This window comes from Taeniopygia guttata, chromosome 1A (assembly GCF_048771995.1).
Source record: "Taeniopygia guttata chromosome 1A, bTaeGut7.mat, whole genome shotgun sequence".
Classification (NCBI taxonomy): Eukaryota; Metazoa; Chordata; class Aves; order Passeriformes; family Estrildidae; genus Taeniopygia; species Taeniopygia guttata.
Window position 1 is genome coordinate 1,296,503 of NC_133025.1, and position 17,463 is coordinate 1,313,965.

The 17,463-nt window shown below is 50.6% G+C and overlaps 2 protein-coding genes across 2 annotated transcripts; both read left to right on the forward strand.

The window, feature by feature from the left end:
* Positions 1-1,539: 1,539 nt before the first annotated feature.
* Positions 1,540-9,317, forward strand: LOC100223967 (carboxypeptidase A2). The gene is made up of 12 exons (XM_072918325.1): positions 1,540-1,602; positions 1,690-1,777; positions 3,146-3,227; positions 4,074-4,208; positions 4,656-4,751; positions 5,842-5,940; positions 6,069-6,170; positions 6,981-7,091; positions 7,424-7,514; positions 7,952-8,151; positions 8,864-8,948; positions 9,023-9,317. Exons 2-12 carry the CDS (start codon positions 1,713-1,715, stop codon positions 9,208-9,210), a joined length of 1,254 nt encoding a protein of 417 aa, XP_072774426.1. The 5' UTR covers positions 1,540-1,602; positions 1,690-1,712; the 3' UTR covers positions 9,211-9,317.
* Positions 9,318-12,208: 2,891 nt separating this feature from the next.
* Positions 12,209-17,463, forward strand: LOC100221042 (carboxypeptidase A1). Its single transcript, XM_002187404.5, has 11 exons — positions 12,209-12,548; positions 14,155-14,236; positions 14,630-14,764; positions 14,899-14,997; positions 15,519-15,620; positions 15,898-15,999; positions 16,109-16,219; positions 16,376-16,466; positions 16,599-16,798; positions 17,065-17,149; positions 17,222-17,463. Exons 1-11 carry the CDS (start codon positions 12,484-12,486, stop codon positions 17,407-17,409), a joined length of 1,260 nt encoding a protein of 419 aa, XP_002187440.5. The 5' UTR covers positions 12,209-12,483; the 3' UTR covers positions 17,410-17,463.

Sequence of the window (17,463 nt, forward strand, 5' to 3'; positions counted from 1 at the left end):
GGGGGCTCCAGCCTTTCCTTGGACATTCCAGGGATCCAGGGGCAGCCCCAGCTGCTCTGGCAATCCCAGCCCAGCCAGGAATTCCTCATTCCCAAGATCCCATCCATGGCTGCCCTCTGGCAGTGGGAGCCATTCCTTGTGTCCTGTCCCTCCAGGCCTTGTCCCCAGTCCCTCTGCAGCTCTCCTGGAGCCCCTTCAGGCCCTGGAATGTGCTGGAAGCTCTCCCTGGATCCTTCCCTTCTCCAGGGGAGCACCCCCAGCTCTCCCAGGCTGGCTCCAGCCCTCCAGCAGCTCCATGGATTCCTCTGGATTCACTCCAATTCCATGGATGCCCATGGCTCAGAGCTGATCTCAGACCCTTCAGGACCTCATGGTCATTGCTGGGGCCCTGCAGCCCCTCCAGGAGATGAGGAGAGAGCCCAAGGTTTGGATTTAGATGCAGCTCCTGAAATGCTGTGGGTGGAGGCCCCCGAGGATGCTGATCAGGGCACTCAGAGCTTGTTGGGATACTTTGGATCCTGACATCAGGTTTGGCAGGGTTTCTTGGCAGCCCTGAAATCCATGTGGGATGTAGGATGAGTAAAGAAACAAGCTCTAATTTTGCCCTAGATTAAATCCTTCCTTCCTGTTTTGAAAGAGTGAAGCATGGCACGTCGTGCAGACAGTCAGCTGATTCTATTATGAAATATTGAAGTCTGGAAGCTACAGGTGGGGTTTCACTTCCACCAGAGTTGCTGTAGTTCCAGAAGCAGGAAATTCCTGTGATGGTTCCTGTCTCTTGGGATAATTTTTTATTATTTGTTTTAAGTTGAGGGAGTGAAGATCTTTTCCCCCAGGGACTGGGTTTGGTTAAACCTTAGAGACCAGAGCACTCTCCTGGTGCCCCCAAGATACAGCAGGTACAAGATGACTCAATCCTACAGGCCAAAACAGGCCCAATCCCTGCCCGGGGCTCCCTTTGTTCCCAAAAACATGAGACAAAGGACTGTGAACACAACAGGACACCTGTGGAGGAGTGGGGTGGGAGTGGAGGTGAGAGGAGACTCCTCAGGGAGGTGCTGACAGATGCTGAATGATACAGTTGAGATCTTTATTAAAAGTTTCCTCTGGGAATTGTCAGGGAGTTCCTTTCCTTCTTCTCCTGAGGTGGATTGAGCTGCTCCCCAGGAACTCCAGGTGTGACAGCAGGCTCAGCTCCTGCCTGTCCCTCAGAAACCTTCATGATTTGGACAAACAAAACATTTATCCAGCAGCCCTGTGGCCCTACTGCAGTTGTGGGACAGCCCCAGCTGGGTGTTCCCATGGGAGATCATTCCTAAAGCTCAGGCAGGGGTGGATAACAACTCCTCAAATATCCTTTGGAACAAGGAATGGAGAACACAAAATCCCCACAACCAAGAGTGGGCTGGCAGAGCTCTGACCCCCAGTGAGAGCTGGGATGAGTTCAGTTTGTCCCTGTTTTCCTCCACGAAAGGACACACGCATTTTTGTGGTCAGAGCTTTGGAACCGACTCCTCCTCCTCCTGCTTTGGATGTGTCAGTGGAAAGTATTTTTTTGGAGGTGAAATCAGCCTGCTGGTTGCCTTGAAGGCTCTGATAAATGTGAGAACTTGATCACATGGAGTGATAGGTTCCATCAGATGTGTTTGAGCTGAAAAATAAAGCTCTGTATAAATTCCCCTTTGCCAGGCCCAGCTGAACTTGCAGCAAACATGAAGCTGATTTTGATCTTCAGTGCCCTCATCGGGGCTTCCCTGTGCCTGGAAACCTTCGTTGGGTGAGTTACACTTTTGTGGAAAACCTTTCATTTAGGGCTGGTATCTTCTTGTTTTTCACAGTCTCAACTTCACAAAATCTGCTTGGGGCACTTTTTTTTTTGTTTGTTTGTTTTTGTGGCTGATTGTTCTTGTTGCTTTGCTGCTCTGGTGTTTGAGGGAACCTTTCTTTACTTTCATTTGGGATTTCTAAGAGGGGTCCAGCTGTGGAGTTGAGATCCTCAATTCCTGTTCATCCAAGGCTTGATTTTAGCTTGAGTTGAACCTCACTGCAAAAGCAGAGCTTGAAAGACCAGAAGCTGTCCTCAGATCAGAAAGTTCACAACTTTCCCTTTCCCCTCCCCAAGTTTCTTATTTATCTTTCTTCCTCTTCTTTCCTCCTTTCTAATAATTTTAAATCCTGGCTTCCAGCTATTAAATTCTAAAGGTCTTTCTTTATGTTGCATCACAAAAAATATCCTGTAGGGTATTTCTTCACAGCCTCACTGACCATGGAACAGTCTTAATAATTAAAGATTATAAAATTATAATCTGGATAAATCCTGAAGTGCAGTAAGTGAGTACTAGATTCCAGTAAGTAAATCTGTGCATGAAGGTATAAGGATTAAGAATAAAATATAATATAAATAATGTCCCAAAACTCGGGAATTTGTAGAGGCAGGAGGGGCTATTTTGATCATTTAATCCTGAACTGAGTTCTGATGATTCCACTCCTCAGCAGCTGTGGTGAATTCAGAGCAGAATCCAATATTGAGATAAAGTTTATAGAGAATCCAGTAATGAGTTATTAATGTGGAAAAGTGCCTTCAGAGCCGATTTAACTCAATTTAACAGAGATCTGATCCCTCTGCTGGCCAGGGAGAGGATCCAGGTGTAAACGTGCTGAAAAGGAGTCCCGCAGTAAATAAAACACCCACATACCCGAACTCGTGTGTCGAGACTCTCTTTACCTCATTTCCACCTCGAAGGTTTCCAGCTGTGCAGTCACCGGGCGGTGCTCCAGCTGTTGGGTTTGTCACCCCAACCTCTGGAATGAGGCACCTCCAGAGGGATTCATCCCACCTGGAAAACCTCTGCTGGTGTCAGAACCAAACAAATCCCACCTTTAGTGTTTGCTCTGCTCCCCAAACGCTGCCCAGCTCAACTGGAATATTCTTTTCTCACAACTTGCTGCCAAGAAGTAATCGATGGACGCAGGATTGATCCTTTGAGTGATGTAAAACTCATCCACCTTGTCTGCTTGTTGAACTCTTGGGTGACACCAAATCAACTGATTAAAGGAGCCATTAACACACAATTAACACAGAATTAACGAACCAGTACAGCCAGTCCCCTTCTGAGACTGGTCCGAAAACACCGATTTATTGCAGGCACCAGGTTCTCCGAATCAAGACCAAAAATGAGGAGGAGGTCAAGCAGCTGCAGTTTCTGGAATCGCTGGAACACCTGAAGGTGGGTCATGGCCACAGAGGCGTTTTGGATTTGCATCTCCTTCACAAAAGGTCAAGGTTTGAATCTGCATCTCATTTGGAAGGTTCCCATCACCCTGGGGCAGCTGCCATAAATCATTTTATTCTCTCAAGACTTTAAATTTGACCTGCAAGTTCGAGTAGGGGCCAGAACTGATATTTTTTTTCCTACTGGGCTTACATCATATTTGAATTGTTAGATCTTAATCTCAGTGTTGAAAAACTTGTTTTTCCAGGGGGAATGGCAATGTTTTGTCTCCCAGAGTTATGGAAGAAATTTATTAGCTGGTTTACACTGTATTGAAGCAGGAAAACACAATGTAAAATTTCGGGTTATTACTGTTCTTATTGGCATTGGTGAGAATTTTTAACATCACTTTTTAAAATCACTGGCTGAAGAAATACTATATGAATAATTTAGAAATCAAAATTTAGAAAAGTCCTACTAAAGGAGTGATAAAAGGAGAAATTAAAACAATTGGTTTCATATTACCTAAGACTGGAATATGGAGTTTTTCTTGAAATTTTTTCTAGTAAAAGGGAAAATAATAAAATACATAAGAAACAATTAAAATTTCCTCTTGTTAGTGTGACCAAAGCCTAGAAGTCAGTGAAAAAACTGACTCAAGCCCTTGGTATTTGTTGCTCTATTGAGTTTATCAGGAGAACTGATAGAAGGTTGTGGTGAGGCCACAGAGAACGAAGCATTCCGGGGCTCCTCTCTGCAGGAGCTGTTGGACTGGGGAGAAATCAGCATTTCTAAAACTCTGCAAGAGCTGTTTGCAGGATGCCTTCCCCAAACCAAATCCATTCTCCTTTCTCTCTCCAGCTGGATTTCTGGATCAATCCCTCTGCCTCAGCCCTCCCCGTGGATGTGAGAGTTCCTGCTGTCAGTGTCCAGTCGGTGAAAGCCTTCCTGGAATCCCAGGGGATTGAATATTCCATCCTGATTGAAAACCTGCAGGTGGGCAATGCCACTAGCACTTATTTCTTTCATCTTTTGGAAACACTGATTCAGTTTGGCCTGGCTCCCACTTTTCCATCCTCTGTTTTTTGTGGGATCCTCCCCTTATTTTTGTAGCTTGTGGATTATTCCTGGAAGACAATCCACGCACAGATGTAGGTGTTCTCTGAGTAGTGACATCAATAAACTCCACAGGACTCTTCTGAGGAATTACACGTGGACTTTTGATCCCAGACATTTGTTTGATGCTGAAGTTACTGATCAATCAGTAAATTCTGCTGAGAGTAGTTATGGATAGAAATCACCCACTTGGGCACTAATCTGACATTTCCTCACGAGCAGTAATCCCCAAAGGGCACCTAAACCAGCATTAACCCACTGCCTTTTCATTTATTTATCTTTTAGCAAGTGAAGCAGACACTTCTCACCATTTGAATGTTATTTTAGGATGTTCTGGATAAAGAAAAGCAAGACATGGCTGAGAGTGCCCAAAGGCAGCGCAGCACCACCTTTGACTTTGGTGCTTACCACACTCTGGATGATGTGAGTACCTCCAGGGAAGAGTATTCTGATTTTTTCTGGTCTTTTTGCATGCTCTCTTCATTTCAACATCCTATATTAGGATCTAAAATGTTCTTGCAGCTTTTCTGGCATGTGGATTTATGTTTTGTGGTATTAATTTTGTGCTCAGAACAATCAGCCAGAGCTGTCCCTGACAGTGTTGATTAAAATTCCATAAACTCTCCTGCAGACCCTGTCTAACCCCATCCTTCAAAAGAAAGAGAAATAAAGGGATCTTGAAACTGGGAAATAGAGAACTAAAAAGAAATAAAGCTGTGGTTTCCTCATCCTTGGGAGTGTCCAAGGCCAGGCTGGAGCAACCTGGGATAGTGGAAGGGGCTGGGCTTTCCAACCTGAATCAGCCCACGATTCTCTGGAAGGAATGACAGAGCACATAAATATGATATTAATGTCCTCAAATATGCTGTTAATTGTGGGAGTCCAGCACATCCCTCTGGCTGTCTCCAGACACTGGCAGGGGGCTTGGAAACCTTGGCATGAAGTCAAAAACACCTGTGGCTTTGATTTTAGCCCGTGGAAAAAACACTGCCAATTTTGTATGAGGAATTACAAGCCACAAGGATTTCAGTAGTGTAATAGGTGAATTGACACAGGGTGGAAAAGAAGAATTTTAGGGTTTTTTTTTAGAATATAATTCAGGGGTACAAGATGGAAGAATCTGGGCATGTCGTAGCCTTCTTTCCTTTCTTCTTGTCCTCCATGTCCTGCTGTGATGGTGCCACTTTTCTATTGGTTTAAGGCAGAGACTTAAACTGTCTAACTTAGATGATAGGTATTGGTGCATTGTTATAAACAGACTGTACATAACTTTTGATAGAAAAGGTAAACACTGCCCAGAGGGCACCCAGACTGCCATGGCTTCCGTACTAGGTAGACCTCAGCAGGTCAGAGAGAAAAAATTATAGATAAAGGGAAATAAACAACCTTGAAAACTCATCTTCACGTATTCCAAACCTCTCCTTTGGCTGCTGGGCTAGGGGAACAAGGACCCTCACACTGCTGGGGTCTCACCGGCTGACCATGTAATTGTCCTCATGGCCTTGCATTTCAGATTAATGCAGAACTGGACAATCTTGCATCTGAGTACAGCTTTGTGCAAAAGATCCAGATCGGGCAATCCTACGAAAAGCGGCCTCTGTACGTGCTGAAGGTATGACAAACACCGTGGAATGCATCCACAGGGGTGAATGACAGCACAGCCCAGAGCACCCCAATCTATTATGGGATGGTGTCCAGTGAGGGTGTCAGAATCTGAAATGCTGCTGTTTGATTTCCCAGTTCAGCACCGGAGGCTCCAACCGCCCGGCGATCTGGCTCGACGCCGGCATCCACTCCCGCGAGTGGGTCACCCACGCCAGCGCCCTGTGGATCGCCAACAAGGTTCCTGCAGCGGGGATTCATCTTGGGCCTGTCCTGGGAATGTTTCCTGCTGTTTCAGAGGGTATCACCCCTCTGTGTGTTTAGTTAATTCACCTCCCAAAAGCAGCTGACTCCCTGAGGATGTGGTGGCTGCCTCGACCTGGAATTGGAAACCTCTGTCCTGTTAGAACAGCTGAGTTTAAGCAGTGGTTCAGGTGAAATTGTTACACAAATAACCAAAGACTTTGAGATTGTATTGCTGCTTTGCTTTGCTCACCTAGAAAAATGCAGTGGGGTTAGTTTTCTTCCACAAAATGCCCAGACCTCCAGCTCTCTATAAATGAGGATTTAAATCCTGCTGGAAATGGCTGAGCCACCGGAGAAGCCACAGGATCACAGAATAAGTGGGTGGAAGGGGCCCACCAGGATCATGGAGTCCAACTCCTGGCCCTGCACAGAACCATCCCCAGGAGCCACCCTGTGCCTGAGAGTGTTGTCCAAAAGCTCCTTGGGCTCTGTCAGTGCAGCACGGTTGAGAATTCCCAACCTGGCTCTTCCATCTCAGTCTTAGTGCCAGCCTTGGCCTGTCCTCTGGGACAGGGAGGATAAAATTTTGTTATCCTCTTCCATTTTATTCTAAAGACCTCCTGTCTTCAGAATAAAATAATAAAACAGATTCACTGCTCACTTCACATGTATAACACGGAGATGATGGATGCTCCTTGTTTCCCTGCCCCAAAACCCAGCCTTTCCTCTGTCCCAAACAAGGAGGGATTGAACATCTGGGAAGGAATTACTCTGCTAAGCAGGGTGTGCTCTGTCTCTGCCTAGATTGCCTCTGACTATGGAACAGATCAGTCCATCACCTCCCTGCTGGACAAGATGGATCTTTTCCTGCTGCCGGTCACCAACCCTGACGGATATGTGTACACTCACACCACGGTGGGTCTGAGCTCAGTGGAATTCCTGTCTCTTCCAAGGAAATAACAAACATGAGGGAAGTGGGCTCTCAAAGTCTTAATGCTGTGAGAGGAGTTACCAAAGAGCTGGGCAGACAAAGATCCTCATCATTTGTCTAACCCATCCTAGCCCTCCATAAATACCTCAGTTTTAGTAAATACATTTGATTTTTGACCATTGGCCCATCTTGGCAGTCCAAAATACTCTTGGGATCATGCCTAGGATCAATCCTCCATGGATGGCAGCTCTTCCTGAGGAGCAGTCTTGGTGCCAGCCCCCAGATTTGCTCCCTTCTGAGCATTTCTCTGTTGTAGAACCGCATGTGGAGGAAAACCCGCTCCAAGATTCCCGGCAGCATCTGCGTCGGAGTTGATCCCAACAGGAACTGGGATGCAGGTTTTGGAGGTAGGGATAAAGCTTCTGGATTCTGGACCCTGTTACACAGAACCAGCAGCTGCCTTTATAAAAGGGGATTAATCACCCCAGAGCACCGGATGAGGCAGCATCATGGAATTATGGAATCACAGAATGCTTTGGGTTGGAAGGACCCATAATATTATTTAGTTCCACTCCCTGCCATGGGCAAAGCCACCTTCCACTATCCCAGGTTGTTTCCAGTCCCATCCAACCATAGAATACCCCCAGGAATGTGGATTCTTGGGCAACCTGTTCCAGGTTGCATCATCTCAAAGCACATCCCTTGAACATTCACACTCTGTCTGCTGTTTGAGCATTTATCAGCGTTTAAGGCCTTGCTTTGGAAAGCCCAGCTTTGTGTGGGTCTGCCCCAACCTTCCAGGAATTCCACTCCTCACGGGTCTGTTCCCTCCTTGCACCACCAGGTCCTGGAGCCAGTAACAACCCCTGCTCCGACTCCTACCACGGGCCCAGGGCCAACTCCGAGGTGGAAGTGAAATCTGTTGTCGACTTCATCAAGAATCACGGAAACTTCAAGGCCTTCCTGACCCTCCACAGTTATTCCCAGCTCCTGATGTATCCCTATGGATACAAATGCACCAGGCCAAACGATTATGCTGAGCTGGTGAGACAGCAGGACTTGGTTTTACCTTCCTCTCTTCTGTCCAGCTGCCTTTTCTGTACTTTCCATACTCTTCCCTAATGACAGCACCACAGCTGGAATAATATCTCTGAGGCAATGTGGATCTCACAACCACAATTCCAACGGGAAAGACCTCTGGAGGTCTCTGTTCTAACCGTGTGCTGGAAGGGCTTTGGAGTCAGAGCCAATTTCAGTCTGAGTTTGGATTAATTATTTTGATATTTCTAAAGAAGAATTCCACAGCTTTTTCAAGCTCATCCCAAAGTTTCCCTAATCTCACGGGGATTTTGTTTTGTCCTAATACCTAAATGCAGTTCCCCTGTGGTAATTTGTTGCTTTTTTCCCTCCTTCACAAAGAACTCAGCTCTGTTTTCCATCCAACCCCCGTTATGTAGTTGAAGTGAGCACAAAGTTGACCTTGGAGTATTGGAAGATCCCAAGTGCCTTGGGAATTTCTGGTATCTCCTGAGCCTTCCCTGGACAAGGCAGTGAGATAAACAGTGGATGAACACTTACAGAACCCACTGGAAGTTCATCCACCCGCAGTGGCCCCTCCCAGAAATGCTGTGGACGCTGTGGCTGTTGTTGGTGTGAATCATCTCCAACGCAGTTTGGAGATTTCTGGTGAAATCCTAGTGTTTAATCTCAGGAAGTGTGGCTGCTTCTTTATTCTCCTTCATCTTCTCCCCTCCAGGAATCTCTGGGAAGAGCTGCTGCCAGTTCCATCCGCTCCCTCTACGGCACCACCTTTCAAGTGGGCACCATTTGCCAAACCATCTGTGAGTATTTGGCCACTCAGAGCTTTTAGGGGCTGTCCCAGGACACCAATCCCCATCCTCCCTTTCCCTTCCAGACCAAGCCAGTGGAGGCAGCATTGACTGGAGCTATGACAATGGGATCAAATATTCCTTTGCCTTCGAGCTGCGGGACACGGGGCGCTACGGATTCCTGCTGCCCGCCACCCAGATCGTCCCCACTGCCAGGGAGACCTGGCTGGGCCTGAAGAAAATCATGGAGCATGTGAGGGACAACTCCTCCTGAGAGCTGGGCTGGGAGTTGGCTCTGCAGCACCAGCTCAAAAATCCTCTGTGTGCTGTGATGGCTGTCATGAGAGAAAGGGCTCAATAAACCCCTGTGCAATCCCTCCATGGTGTTTGGTGCATGTCCTGTTCCTGTGTGGGACACAGCCCTCCCTGCCCACACATCCAGTGCCAACCCTGCCATGGCAGGGACACCTCCCACTGTCCCAGGCTGCTCCAGCCCCAGTGTCCAGCCTGGCCTTGGACATTCCAGGGATCCGGGGCAGCCAAAGCTGCTCTGGCAATTCCAGCCCACCCAGGAATTCCTTCCCAAAATCCCACCCCAATCTCCCTTCCCAGGGAATTCCCTCCATTCCCAGATCTCCCAGCCTGGCATTGGATCCATCCCCACCCTGACTCTGCTCCAGGAAGGAATTTTGGGATCCGGGGGTTTCACTGGGAATCTCAGGACTCCAGGAAGGGTCTCCCTTCCCTTTTCCATCCCCAACTTCCATAAAAATCCCTTGGGATGGATTCTGGGCCTCCTTGATCCCAGAATCCCAGAATGGTTTGGGTGGGAAGGGACCTCAAATCCCATCCCATTCCAATCCCACCATCCCAGGGGGCTCCAGCCTTTCCTTGGGCATTCCAAGGATCCAGGGGCAGCCCCAGCTGCTCTGGCAATCCCAGCCCAGCCAGGAATTCCTCATTCCCAAGATCCCATCCATCGCTGCCCTCTGGCAGTGGGAGCCATTCCCTGTGTCCTGTCCCTGCAGGCCTTGTCCCCAGTCCCTCTGCAGCTCTCCTGGAGCCCCTTCAGGCCCTGGAATGTGCTGGAAGCTCTCCCTGGAGCCTTCTCCAGCCTGGTGTTAACCAGCATAATCTAGGCTATGGGATTGATTAAAATAATTTCTCTTAACAAGCCTTAGGACCCTGCCAGGCCCCTGACCACTGTCCCCAAATGTACACCCCATATATTTGGCTGCCCCTTTTCTCCCTCTCACACATTCCCAGTGGACATGGTTGGAAGGAAGATGGAGATGGGAGGACCCTCCCCTGATCCAGCACCCAGTCCCTTGGGAGCCCCTCTTTCCATTTTCATCCTGCAAATTTCTTGGGGATTAAGAGCAAAGAGCTCAGGAGGCCCTGAAGGATCAGAGATTAGTTCTGGCTGCTGCTGCTGTGGTGATTATCGAGTCTAACAGGTTTATCTTGGTGTCTTGTGACCCCCCAGCAGCTGGTGAGTTACTCACCCTTGGGAGGCTGGCAGGAGAGCAAACAGTGCTGATGTGTCCAATCAAACCCTGCGGACTCGGCACGGAGCTGTTGGCAGGAAAAGGGGAAGGCACAGCTGAGGGAGGTACCCCAGGGGGCTGGTTTTGGGTTAAAAGCAGCTGTTTTGGAAAACAAACCCATGCTTAAGGCAGACAGTGCTACCCACATGTCTCTGTCCCCTATGCTCATGGCCTTCTCCAGTGGCACCTGCTTCCCAAACTGACCCAGCTGTCCAAAATCCCATCCTCTGCCTGGTGATAAAAACCACTGATGGTAAATTCCAGGGACAGGGCACACAGTTGGCTCTTGTCTCCAGAGCAGGAACTGCAGAGCTTGAGGAGCCTCACCTGGGAACGTGGAACTGTGACTTTGTCCTGGCGTGGAAGCTCATTCCAACCATCCAGGGCTTCAGGCCCCCTCCTCTTTAAGTGCCTGGTGTGAGGAGCGCTCATCCCAGTCTGGAACCCTGATTCCAGAGAGATCTGGAGTCAGAGCAGTGGATGCCACCCTGAGGAACAGGAGAGTGTGTGCCATGGTGGGGCGAGGAGGGAGATGGGCTGGAGATGACACAGCTCTGGGGTAGGGGACTTAACAGGGACCTTCTCGTCCCAAGGAAGGAGATTATTGAGGAAACAGCCAAATTCTCCACCACAGAGAGCGACGGGAGAGACAACAGCATCAGCTGGAATGAGGGAGAACCAGGAGGGACATCAGGAAATGCTTTTCACCAGGAGGAGAACAGCAGGACGTGGTGCCAGTGGGGCCGTGCAGCCTCCATCTCTGGAGGGCTCCAAGTCCAACAAGGAGAGTCCTGGTGGGTCCCCAGAGCATTGGATACAGACCTCCCATGGTCCCTTCCCACCTCAACCACCCCAAGCAAGATCCTGGAACCACCTCAGCAACAGCATCAGTGCTGCACCACAAAGCCCCAACAGACCCCAGCACCTTCCCACGGCACCTCCTGCTCCTGGTGCAGCCTGAATCTCCTGGATTTAATGGAGAAAAACATGGTCGGGGATGTCAGCTGTAAAAACCTGCCCTGGGAGGTGCCTGCCAGCCTGGGAACACAGCCCAGGAACCTGGAGCATCCCTGACAAGCGCGGTGGGAGCTCAGGGGCAGCGCAGATAAGGCCCAACAAAGGCCCTGCTGTAACCTGCAGAACAAAGACGCTGCTTTAACGGGGGAACAAAGACACCTCTGACAAACTGACCTCCTGGGATAGCCCCAGTCAGTGACAGCTGCTCCAGAGCCACTGCTGACACTGAAAACATAAAAATAATTCATTTTCTACCCTAAAATGAGCCTTTCTGTCTGAGCATTACCCCAGATGAACGTCCTTGTGCACCTCCGAGCTCCACGACTTCCATCAGCTTTGAAGTGAGATTTCATCCACCATGAAGGGACCCCACTGCTGGGAATGGTTTGATGAATAATTTGTATAATATATTTTACATTTCATATATATATATATGTGAAATATAGATATATCTATAATGTATGCATAAATGAATTAATCATAAATAAGTCTATGTTTAAATGCTTCCTTTTTCTGCGAGTAACTTTGTAGTAGCTTGTCATTACACACGCATTACTAATCATAATTAGGATTGACTTACTCATAGCAATGTGTAATGAAGAAATCCATGGAAACAAAGAGGTGTCTCCTTGTGGTTTTGGGGCTCCTGTGACCACGCCATCCCCACCGCCCCACGCCCGTGGGTTGGGAGCCGCCCGTGCCCACGGCAGCTCGGAGCTGGGAGCACGGACACTCATCCAGGGCCCACTCACCGAGGAAGACGTTATCAGATCCTCCCTAATTTGGCTGCTCTTGTGTTGACTTTGCCAAATAAAGCAAACATTTGGGCTGGCGGGAGCCCTTCCTGCCTGCTCTGTTTGTCGCTGCCGACGCCGCACGGACGGACGGCGGATGCGGCCCTGGTGAGGAGCTCCAGGAGGGACCCCGACCACCACCGAGGGGGTTCTGTCCATCCTCGGGGCTGTGCTCTGCTCCCACCCACCATGGAGACCCTCCTGGTCTTCCTCGCCCTCCTGGGGGCCACCAGCACCGAGCAGCGTTTTGTGGGGTGAGTCCTGCTGGGGCAGGGGGTGGGATGGGGATCCAGCTGAGAGAGGCCCGTCCCCACCACTGTCCTTCAGGGTCAGCCAGAAGGGTGACAGCCCAAAGGATGGAAATTCGACAGGGTTTTCTGCCACCTGGGAAAGATTTGGTTTCACCCCAGGTTTGGAGCGTGCAGCAGGTAGAAATTAGGGAATGCTGAAGCCTGTGGGCATCGCTCCAAGCTTTGCCAGGCTGTGGAATCCCAGAGGATGTGGGGAGCATGTGTGTGGCTCAAAGACGATGGCTGTGGAGCCATCCAAGGACTGTCGGGAATAAAACCCAAGGACTGCTGGGAATAACAGCCAAGGATTTCTGGGAATAACAGCCAAGGATTTCTGGGAATAACACGCTGTGGGAAAGAACAAGATGTGCCTGGAGAAGGAGCCCTGTGGAGGGAGGCCAGCACTTTTCCAGGATGAACATCCTGGTTGCAGCTCCTGGAGATAAGAACAGCACCAGTGCAGGAATGAGGCTGAGCAGGGGACATGGAATGTAGGGGGGGTCAGGACTACCCAAAACTCCCAAAGCTTCCAACCCATTTCCAGAAAGGTCTGAATGAACGGACTGGCCATAAGAACTGATTTGTAGAGAAAGTGGGAATTCTGTGTTCAGAGTAGGGAAAATCTATCCATTAAAAAGTAGCCAGGATGCTGGACATCCCACCAGCTGGACTGACACTGGAGCTAGAGCTGGTGATCTCATGAGCCAGGGAACGGATGGAGCTGTGCCAGGGGGGTTTAGGTTGGATATCAGGAAAGGTTCCTGATCCAGAACAAGGATCGCTGCACTGCCCAGGCTCCCCAGGGAATGGTCACATTCCCAAGGCTGCCAGAGCTCCAGGAGTGTTTGGACAACACCCTCAAGGACAGGGTGGAATTGTTGGGGTGTCTGGGCAGAGCCTGGAGTTGGATTTGATCCTTGTGGGCCCCTTCCAGTTCAGGATATTCTGTGATGTGACCAACCCACCTTCCTCCTTGCTTTTCTTCCTCCTCGGACATGATGCCGTGGTTGAGGGATCCATCCAGACTCCCATCACTCTCCTTCTGGGAAAAATCAGAGAGTGGAAGTTGTTATCACCTTGGGGAGCTGGTTAAACTGATAAATGGGAGTTAAAAGGATGAAAGGTAAGAAAGGGGAAAGATGAAGGAATTTTGTGCCATTTTGGGAGTGGCTTTAAGCACTGCCCAACAGGAGAGGTTGGAGGTAGAGGATTGATCTGAGATGAGAAAACCTCTCTCCCACAGAACATTTCCTCCTTTCCAGGGGCTGTGCCTGTCCTTGGGAAGCCCAGCCAGGCTGGACTGGGACCTTTGCTAGGGAATACATCCATAGGCAGAGAACATATCCATGGAGATATTGCCCAGCATCTTGGGAGCTGATGAAACAAGGCTGGAGATCATCTCAGGCTCCCAGCACTTGCTCTTTCCCCATCATGGCTGCTCTGAACCTGCATTGTTTTATCTCAACATCAACAACTGATGCATTTTCCAACCCTCTGAGTTGGTGTGGAGCTTCCCCAGCCTCCCCCCAGGCCAGAGTCCCCTCTCTGTGACCCCTCTGCCTCCCTGCAGGGACCAGGTCCTGCGTGTCACAGCCAGGAACGAGGAGCACATCACTCTGCTCAGGGTGCTGGGCGAGCAGGAGGAGCTGCAGGTGAGCTCTGAGGGGTCCTGAACACCCCCCTGGTCACAGACCCTGTGCAATCCAGGTCTCCCTCCTTCTTTTGCCACCCAATCCAATTTTCCTCCCCATTTTTGAGATGTCTAATTTAGAACCATATAAATATGAATTTAACCTGGGGCTCTTTGAGCTCAGAGCTCCTGTTTCCTGTGAACATCCCACAAATACTCAAACAACTTGGGCTGAAACGTTTCTGTAAATCCCTCTGCAGACATCCATCTGTGGCCCAAAATTTGTCCAAAAACCTTTTTAGATCTTCCATGGAAATTCCTGTGAGACCCCTGGAGGTGTTGGGGAGCTCAGTGGATGATCACCAGCGAAGGATGGGGCCGAGTTCTGCCTTTCAGCTCAACTTCTTCTTCCCAGGTGGACTTTTGGCGTCACCCCAACAGCCCCAGCCACCCCGTGGACCTGCGGGTGCCCTTCCCCAGCCTCCAAGGAGTCAAAACATTCCTGGATTCCCATAATTTTTCCTACAGCATCATGATTGAGGACGTACAGGTAACAGCTATGATGGGAACAGGATGATCTCCTGCAGCTCAGCCCTGAGAGAAAGTCCAAAAAGTTGGAAATCAAGAAGAAAAATCCAACCCCCGGCTCCTTCCTTTTTGATCTTGGGGTTTTTTCCTAACCAGGAATTATTGGATGAAGAAAAGGAAAGCATGAGGAGGTCCAGGAGGGTAAAGAGAAGCTCCAGGACATTTGATTTCGCTTCCTACCACACTATAGATGAGGTACCTTTCTCTGCAGAGCATTGGCTTTGTCCTGCTGGGGTCACATCCATGTGCTGAAGGTCGTGGTGAGTTCTTGGCGACAGTGAGACCTCCCTGGGACAGGTTTCTCCTCCTTGGTGGAGCTTTTAGCCGAGATGGGAGACTGGGAAACCTTCCACATCCAGCGTGGCCACTCCTGGAATCTCTCACCCTGTGGAAGACATTTTCAGCTTCACTTTGGGGGTGTTTGGAGCCCAGTTTGGGACTGGTGGGGGCTGTGGTGGTGGTGGTGATTTTCCCCTCATCATTCATTCTACTTTTCCAAAAACATTGTGATGTGCCTTTCCCTGCTCACACAGAGCCCCAACCACCTCGTGTTCTCCAGGGAAGCATGAGGTCTTCTCCAGGGCAGTCCCAGGTCTCCAGGGAAGCACCAGATCTCCCCAGGGAAGCTCTGCTTGTTGCATCCAGTGCTGGATGCCCTCAAAGCCAAAAGGTGAGACCCAGGCTGAGCCTCGTGACCCAGCAGCTCCTCCTTGCAGATCTACGACTGGATGGATGTCCTGGTGGAGGATCATCCCAGCCTCGTCAGCAAGGTCCAGATCGGGCAGAGCTACGAGGGGCGGCCCCTGTACGTGCTGAAGGTGGGTCCTGGGGCAGCCTTGCCCTGAAATCCCCCCCAGGATGAGAAGTGGTGCCAAGGGAGGCTCAGGGTGGACAGCAGCAGGAATTTCCCCATGGAAAGGATGCACAGGCCTTGGAAGGGAGGTTTGGAGTGCCCATCCCTGGAGGTGTCTGAGGAACTCCTGGAGGTGGCACTCGGAGCTCTGGGCTGGGGACAAGGTGGGGATTGGGCACAGGGTGGATTCCGAGATCCTGGAGGGTTTTTTCCAACCTCAACGCTCCCGTGATTCCGCACAGTTCAGCACCGGGGGGTCGAACCGTCCGGCCATCTGGCTGGACACCGGCATCCACTCGCGGGAATGGATCACCCAAGCCACCGGTGTCTGGACGGCCAACAAGGTGACCTTGGACTCACCTGGGATGTGGGACCCCAATTCTTACCCTGCATCCCTCCCACCCCTCGTCTCTGAGGCGCACCAGGGCAGCTCCTGCTCCTCTCCACGCACAGATCGCCGAGGAATACGGGCAGGACCTCTCTGTCACGGCCATCCTGGACAGCATGGACATCTTCCTGGAGATTGTCACCAACCCTGACGGCTTTGCCTTCACCCACAGCTCTGTGAGTGTGGGGACACCGTGGGGGGATGTCCCAGTGCTGTCCCCACCACGGCTGTCTGTGGTTTTTGGGTGGGATGGTGAGTGGAGATCCCTGGAGATGCTTGGCAGGGGTTGGGGCTCACATTCCCGTTCCAGTCTTCTCTCCGTGCGCTCCTAGAACCGCCTGTGGCGCAAGACCAGGTCCATCACCGCCGGATCCCGCTGCGTCGGAGTGGATCCCAACCGAAATTGGGATGCCGGGTTTGGAGGTGAGACTGCAGCCACCAGGTCCCCATGCCAGGCGCTGTTGGTGCCTCAAAACATCAAAACTAGAGAGGAGAAACGCAGGGATGGAAACCCTTCCTGAGGGATCCTCTCTGGCTCTCCTCCCCCTGCTCCAGGTGTCGGCTCCAGCAGCAATCCCTGCTCTGAGATCTATCATGGCCCTCACGCCCACTCCGAGAGGGAAGTGAGAGCCATCGTGGATTTCATCCGCGCCCACGGGAACGTGAAATCCGTCATCTCCATCCACAGCTACTCCCAGATGCTGCTCTTCCCATATGGATACAGGCGGGCGCCCGCACCCGACCACCAGGAAATGGTGAGATGGTCCTAGAACGTGGGGCTGTGACCACCTGGCAAAGTCAGGCAGAGCATCCCAGGAGCTCCCCTGCTCCTCTCATTAGATGCCACCCAAATATTGAACCCCTGCACCTGGGTCCTGGAGGAGGGTGGTTGAGAGATAAACCTCAAAAATTAAGAGTTTTTTGGGAAAACCCGCAGCAGAAGGGATAGGGGATGATGAGCTCTAGATCCCCCTGACCCTCGATCCACCAGATCCCACCACTTTTGGTGGTTCCTTTGCAGAATGAACTGGCCAAGAAGGCCGTGAGTGACTTGGCTGCCGTGTTCGGGACAAAATACACCTACGGCAGCATCGCCAACACCATCTGTGAGTATCCCTCCCTCATCCCGCAGCAAATCCCTCGGGAACGGGCTCCCATCTGGGCTCCTCTCCCTGCAGACATGGCAGGAGGCACCACCATCGACTGGGCCTATGACAACGGGGTGAAATATTCCTTCACCATGGAGCTGAGGGACTCGGGGCGCTACGGATTCCTCCTACCCAGCTCCCAGATCGTCCCCACAGCCACCGAGACGTGGCCAGCGCTCCTGGACATCATGGTCCACGTCCTGGAGCATCCATACTGACCCCAGCCTCTCCCACAGCATTCCCTCCTCTCAATAAATCCGCATGGAGATTCA

Bases quoted from the DNA above. Each gene is read 5' to 3' on its own strand.
- LOC100223967 (XM_072918325.1), top strand. From the start codon at position 1,713: ATGAAGCTGATTTTGATCTTCAGTGCCCTCATCGGGGCTTCCCTGTGC. The intron at 1,778-3,145 runs GTGAGTTACACT...GATTTATTGCAG, and splicing joins TGCCTGGAAACCTTCGTTGG to GCACCAGGTTCTCCGAATCA. The intron at 5,941-6,068 runs GTATGACAAACA...TTGATTTCCCAG, and splicing joins GGCCTCTGTACGTGCTGAAG to TTCAGCACCGGAGGCTCCAA.
- LOC100221042 (XM_002187404.5), top strand. From the start codon at position 12,484: ATGGAGACCCTCCTGGTCTTCCTCGCCCTCCTGGGGGCCACCAGCACC. The intron at 15,621-15,897 runs GTGGGTCCTGGG...GATTCCGCACAG, and splicing joins GGCCCCTGTACGTGCTGAAG to TTCAGCACCGGGGGGTCGAA. The intron at 16,220-16,375 runs GTGAGTGTGGGG...GTGCGCTCCTAG, and splicing joins TTGCCTTCACCCACAGCTCT to AACCGCCTGTGGCGCAAGAC.